At 38.1% G+C, this 6,769-nt stretch overlaps 2 protein-coding genes across 2 annotated transcripts in view; one reads left to right on the top strand and one right to left on the bottom strand.

Annotated features, from left to right (window-relative positions):
* On the top strand, positions 1-5,548 carry LOC306846592 (transcription initiation factor IIB). The gene is made up of 7 exons (XM_079380059.1): positions 1-77; positions 1,098-1,204; positions 1,309-1,442; positions 1,536-1,682; positions 2,740-2,869; positions 3,834-4,115; positions 4,225-5,548. The coding sequence occupies exons 1-7, from the start codon at positions 61-63 to the stop codon at positions 4,356-4,358; spliced, it is 951 nt and encodes a 316-aa protein (XP_079236185.1). The 5' UTR covers positions 1-60; the 3' UTR covers positions 4,359-5,548.
* LOC306846591 (serine/threonine-protein kinase N2-like) overlaps positions 4,977-6,769 on the bottom strand; it is a 23,542-nt gene continuing 21,749 nt past the window's right edge. The window contains exon 22 of the mRNA XM_079380058.1: positions 4,977-6,740. Within this exon, the coding sequence (XP_079236184.1) occupies positions 6,537-6,740 (204 nt within the window). The 3' untranslated portion in view covers positions 4,977-6,536. The remainder of the gene's footprint in view (positions 6,741-6,769) is intronic.

Here is a 6,769-nt window from a genome sequence, read left to right as displayed (position 1 = left end):
CGGGCGTCCATTGTGTTGTTCACCAGAGAGTCACTCCCGTGGACAACAGACAGTAACAGTATGGCGTCGACGAGCCGGTTAGTTACCATTTCTGCTGGTTTTGTGTCTCTCTGATATCGTTTGGTAAAGGATGGCGTAGATAACCTTTGAAAATATGTCCGGTGTGGGCGTCTATAGGCTTTTAGTCGTAGTTTGTTGTCGTTGTGGTGCGTATAAAGCAGACCTTGGATTATGAATACACTGTCATTTTCTGCTAGCGCATGTTGGCTAGCCGTTCGCATCGTATGAAATAAGACACAATGAGAGCTCATTGCAGCAAATAATTTTTAAAGACAAGTCGTCAGATACGTTATTTAAGATCTGCGTGAAAGGTTGATATGCCTGTCAAAACCAAACTAAAACAAACAACGGAGTCTCCACAGAGCTAACAGTGCTAACTGCACGTACATCACTAACAAACTCTCAGGAAGTGATTCCCATTGATTATTTATCTAATAAACATTTTCTTTATTTATCCTAACTCATGTCTGCCTTGTTAAGGCTATAACATCAGTGTTTAGTAGCAGTCACCTGCTGTAACAGTCCAAGCCACCTTTAGGTCCACTGTTATTTATATAGTTATATCTAGTATTATATATGTTAAGCTTATGATTTTATAGAGATTCCACAAATATATAAATTGATGCATAACAAGCCCTGAGAATATGTCATATACTTAAATCAATAGGGGCAAGGAACACTAAAAGTTGATATATCATATTTAAAGTAAGGTTTAGATTTGTATATATATAGATGCACATGTAGACGTTCATATGTACTCTGTGGTTCTGCTGTTTATCAAATAGAGTTAAGAAAAAAATGAAGAAAAGGAAATGATGCAACAAGGATGTCTTTAATTTATTAATCCGTATCCAATTTTTAAAAAATTTAATATGCCCCTGCTTTATATGAGTCACTCTGTGGTGGTTCGTTTGGCATCTTCCTGTAGTGTTGTTTACTGTATCCTAATCCACAGACAAGCAGTTGTTTTCTAATGTCAGTAGAGTTCAAGAGTTCATGTGGATTTTTCCTAACTTCTGGAATTTCGTCTGTTTTAGTGGAGACTCTCTTCCCAAGGTGCAATGCCCCAATCACCCCGATGCATTACTGGTGGAGGACTACAGGGCAGGAGACATGATCTGTCCTGAATGTGGCCTTGTAGTAGGTAGGAGTTTCCACCTGCTTCTGAATATTCAAGCTTTAAGTGGACGTTTTTCATCACTAACTTAAACAGTAAGACAATAAGCTTGTGTTTTCTTTCTTTCTTAGGTGACCGTGTAATTGATGTAGGGTCAGAATGGAGAACGTTCACCAATGAGAAAGCAACTAAGGACCCGTCTCGTGTTGGTGACGCTCAGAACCCTCTCCTCAATGGTGGAGACCTCACCACCATGATCAGCAAAGTAAGGAACTTGTCTACCTATTTACAATGCATACATGCATAAATGTGTGTTCTCATTGTGATTTTTAAATATATTTTCAATATGGTATTTCAGGGAACAGGTGCAGCGAGCTTTGATGAGTTTGGAAATTCTAAGTACCAGAATCGTAGAACCATGAGCAGCTCCGATCGAGCCATGTTGAATGCCTTCAAGGAGATCACCACCATGGCCGACAGGATCAACCTCCCCAGAAACATCATCGTAAGTGTCCCAGCCTACTGTAATTGAATGGTAATGTAATCATCATGTCACATAAGTAAACTAAACCAAAAAATTGTATTGTAAACAGTAAAGCCAAATAACTACTTCAGAATTTTGGATAACATGCATGATAAAAAATATTTAGTTTTTTTAAAGCAAACCATGAAAGCTGAGTGATTAACTTCACTTTTTTTTGTCTGTAAGCTGCTTCGTAAATTACACCATTAAAATGATTGGAATACAGGATGTTAATTCAAAATAATTAGCATAATCATTTACTAGAGCTGGCTTCTCTAAATGAAGTCTGTACATTTAAGATTTTACCTATTATTGATAAGTGTTTCTGTCATGTTGTACATCAACACATCTGATGTCACAACTTGGCAATGCGTGTATCACTAGACTAGAAGAGTTTTGCGCTATTAAAACCATTCATGGTCATTCGTTAATGGGGTCATATGATGCGATTTCATGTTTTCCTTTGTCTTTGGAGTGTTACAAGCTGTTTGTGCATATATAAGATCCGTAAAGTCGCAAAGATTAAAGTTTCAAACTCAAAGAGATATTCTTTCTAAAAGTTAAGACTCATTTAAACACGCCTCCACATATCTACGTCACTGTGTGGGATGATTTGAATAACACCGCCCAAATGTATAAGCAAAGAAAGAATTCGGAACTTTTATTCTACTTGTAGTGTTGTTACCGCCACAGTGTTGTGGAGATGCTGTATGTTTCCAAATATGGTAAGGGCATAACATTTGTGTCACGCTTGAGGTATTCAGCCAATCACAATACACTGGATAGCTGGCCAATCAGAGCGCGATGAGCTTTGTAAAAAATCGCCACGTTTCCGAATTGCGTGGCATAGAGGAGCAATAATAATGTACGGTATCTGGAAAATAATGTTTTTTGAACCTTACACCGTGTAAACATTGCATTACACCAAATACACAAAACAATGTTCTTTTTAGTATGACCCTTTTAATCAGTATTTCCAACCTCACTTGGAGGACGTATTCCTCCATCCTCTCAGTAAAGTTTCCTTTTTCTGTTACAGGACCGAACAAACAACTTGTTCAAACAGGTTTACGAACAGAAGAGTCTGAAAGGCAGAAGTAATGATGCGATTGCTTCTGCCTGCCTTTACATCGCATGCAGACAGGAGGGCGTCCCTAGAACATTTAAAGGTATAAACCGTTTGCTCTTTTTCATGTTGTTGTTTATTAATAGACTATATTGTACTGAATTTACTGTGTCTACCATCAAGATTGGCTCAACCAATAGAAGGCAACAGTCGGGTTCCAAAAGTATAAATCTCCTTCATTTTCTTCATACGGCAATTGTTTTTGAACAATAACTTCTGAACTGTTCAAAATAGACTTGCTATGAGGTTGTTAATAGATGGTATTTGCTTTGTTAAAGTTAAGAATTATTTAACAGGGCAATACCTGATGAAAAATTACATTACCCTTGATTCTGCAGAGAAGGAAATTGGAGCCAAATTTTAAATCAATAGTGTTATATTTTACCATCAATTAAATACTTGTTTTTTTTTTTTGCCTTCTACGTTTGTAATGTTGCAAAGCACCTCATAGCTGGTTGTTTCATAACTCTTAAAAGACTTTTCTAAAAAAACATTCTTCCAGAACAAAGGCTGCTGAAAAAGTGGGTGGGCACTGTTGCCCTCAATAGTGTGAGTTTATTTGTTTGAGCGCCCAGTAGAAGGCAGAGGGAGTGTTCTGGAAAACCTCTTAGGCCCGGTTTCACAGGCAGGGCTTAGACTAAGACAACATTAGGCCATAGTTCAATTAGGACATTTAAATAATTTTTATAAATGTGCTTAGGAAAAAACATTACTGGTGTGCATCTACAGATAAACCAAAGGGACTGATATATTTTAAGATCAGTCATTGCAAGTTTCTTTCAGTTGAAACAGCTCAGACTTACATTTTAGTCCAGGACTAGGCTTAGGCCTTGTCTGTGAAACCAGGGGTTAGTTTTCTAACTCCTCCATTTGGTGATGCAAGTGGTGGAGAAATGACACACATTCACCTTCAGCATCATGCTAGAGAACTCTACAACTGAAGATATTTAGCTATCAATATTCCAGCAGTTCTTGATATATATCATTTCTATCTCCCTCCACCCCAGAAATCTGTGCCGTGTCTCGGATCTCGAAGAAGGAGATTGGCCGCTGCTTCAAGCTTATCCTGAAGGCTCTTGAGACGAGCGTGGATCTCATTACAACCGGCGACTTCATGTCACGTTTCTGCTCCAACTTGGGCTTGCCCAAACAGGTGCAGATGGCGGCCACTTACATCGCCAGGAAGGCCGTTGAACTGGACTTGGTTCCAGGGCGCAGTCCGATCTCAGTGGCAGCCGCAGCCATTTACATGGCCTCTCAAGCATCTGCTGAGAAGAAGACACAGAAGGGTAAGAGAAAACAAACATATAATCCAGTCAACGAGTATTGCGATAAGCAAAAACGAAAGGCGGTATGTTAGCGTCCTTGATTAATGGAAGTTATTTTTCTCCTGTGCAGAGATTGGGGACATCGCTGGTGTGGCAGACGTCACCATCCGTCAGTCCTACCGTCTCATTTATCCCCGTGCTGCCGATCTCTTTCCTCCAGACTTCAAGTTCGACACACCAGTGGATAAACTGCCTCAACTGTGAAAACCCATGTGCCCCACACTCACCGCTCTTTGTACTTTCAGAATTTTTGCCCTTTTCTCTTTGAAATTTGTAAGTTTTGCTCTTCCCCTGTGAAGGCACAAGCCTTTTGAAAAGATGACGGCAGGGATTCTACAAAGTACAGAAGACACATTCCAAGTTAAATCGCAGATTGCAGGCTGTACTTTCATTTGTGTGTATATAAATTGTACATATGTCTAAGTGAGAATTTGGTGGTTGCAGCTAGGCATATTTCTTACTGTAACATTTTCTTTTGTAGGAAATTATTTTGTTAGCTTGTTTGCATTATATTTAGTAACTTAAATAATAAATGCTTTTCAGAAAAGCATGGTGAACATCTTGGAAATCCCCAGAACAGGTGTACAGATACCATGAAAGCGAGAAAGCGTGTAGCTCACGAATAGTTTTATTTCCCCCTCTTTTTTTATTTCACGAGGGGAATGGTATGAAGCAGAAGTTTCTGTTCGTGTGTTTCTGTTCCTGTATCCACCGCTCAGTTATTATAAACATTTCATGAAACACCAGAGAATCCTTTTTGAAGTGACAAATGAACCATTTACAACATGATTAGATCGACAAAATGCAGAAAGACTCGTGACTACATAATAGACATTTAATTTTCGCATTCATGATGGCAGACAGTTTTAGCAAAACCTGTTATTTACACCATTGTCAAGTCAAACTTCACGACTGTACCTTTGAAACTTTTCTTCTGCATCATGCTCCGACATACAAGTAGTGGGTATAAAACCTTTGTACGTGCCTTTTGTTTTTCCATCATTTAGATAAAACATGGATGTTTTAGACAAAAATTAGTGCTTCCAGCTTGATAAGTGTTTTCTGTAGTGTATCCTATATAATACACCAGACCTCCAACTAGTATCTACCCCTCCACTTGGATTGCTTATTACACATATGAAGCTCCTGGCCTATTTTTGAACATCTAGACCAGTTATTAGTATATTTATATTGATATTTGGTGTCTAGCATAGATTCCAGTCTGTCATGTCCACATATGAAAAAAACATGAAATGGAGGAATTTCAGTAAAGAACAAGTAGGTAATGAGGTAATGTGATTGCCTGTCACATACACACTACTATTTAAAAGTTTGAGGTTAGTAAAAAAAAAAAAAAAGTTTTTGAAAGAAATCTCTGATTTGAGAAATACAGTAAAAAAACAAAAATACAGTAAAAACAGTAACATTGTAAAACAATATTATTTTAAATGACTTTAGTATTTGAAAATCTTTTAAAATGTAATTTAATCCTGTGATGGCAAAGCTGAATTTTCAGTGTTGAATTACAGTATTAACTTAAACAAATCCTACTGACCCCAAACGTTTGAACAGTAGTGTAAGCCACGGACAGCTTAAGTCTGGTAAAAAAAAAAACATGACCTTATCCTGAAACCTGATAGAAAAATAACTTACTGAATGGATGTAAAAGCATTTCCTGTTGCAAAGCACTGACATATATACGACTAGAGTTGTAACTGGTAGTTCATATTTGCAGTTTTCGATATAACTTGGATCATAATGCATTAATACTGTACTGTAGGGAAGAGTATAGACTCCATTTCATAAAAATGGCTAGATGTTTTGGTAATAGTGGCAAACTATACATTCATTGGATGAGGTACAAAATATCACCTATTATTTCGGCCTATGGCTTTCAAACGCTTTCACATAATTAACATTGACAGCTGACAGATTTTTTTTAAACGCTTCAAAAACAAAACTATAAAAATCAAGCTCATTCTCAGTGTGACTGAAGAAATTCTGTGGGCAAGCTGAATGTGGATGTGGCCTGCCGACTTCCTCAACACTAGGGGGTGTCAGTGAGGCACCTGATCACATGGTTCACGTCATGAGCTGTGGGAAGTTGTCAGTACAGTTGGAAACTATACTGCTCAGTTTATGTTTTTCATGATCAGTGCTCAGGTCCTGATGAAATGGAATAATTATCCCAAACCTCATAATAACTCCATTTACTCCATCCAAAAGAAAATAAAAGTTTCTTCATCATATTACAACAGAAAAGGGGTTGTGGTAATCCTAAAATAACACTGACAACAAAAAAGGGATATTTGCAAATGATCCGATTCACATTTTCTGTATCTGTGTTTGTGTGTGTGGAGAGGGAGGGATGTCAACACGTAGTTAACACCAGTCTGCAATATAGTCAAAGTCTGCAAACAGGTCCTGCTCGTCCTGGCTCAAGGGCCGGGGCTCTCTGGGCGGTGTGAGCACCGGAGCTTCTGAGGTAAATTCATTGTCAAAATTACTAACGTCACTGGAACTCTGGATTGTGGGTACAAATGGTGGCTTCTCTTTCTTTGCTAATAGTCCATCCCAGTCAATATTCTGGAAAAAAATAAGGTACAAATAATATT

This window comes from Barbus barbus (assembly GCF_936440315.1).
Source record: "Barbus barbus genome assembly, chromosome: 26".
Classification (NCBI taxonomy): Eukaryota; Metazoa; Chordata; class Actinopteri; order Cypriniformes; family Cyprinidae; genus Barbus; species Barbus barbus.
This window is presented reverse-complemented; position numbering and strand designations above follow the sequence as displayed.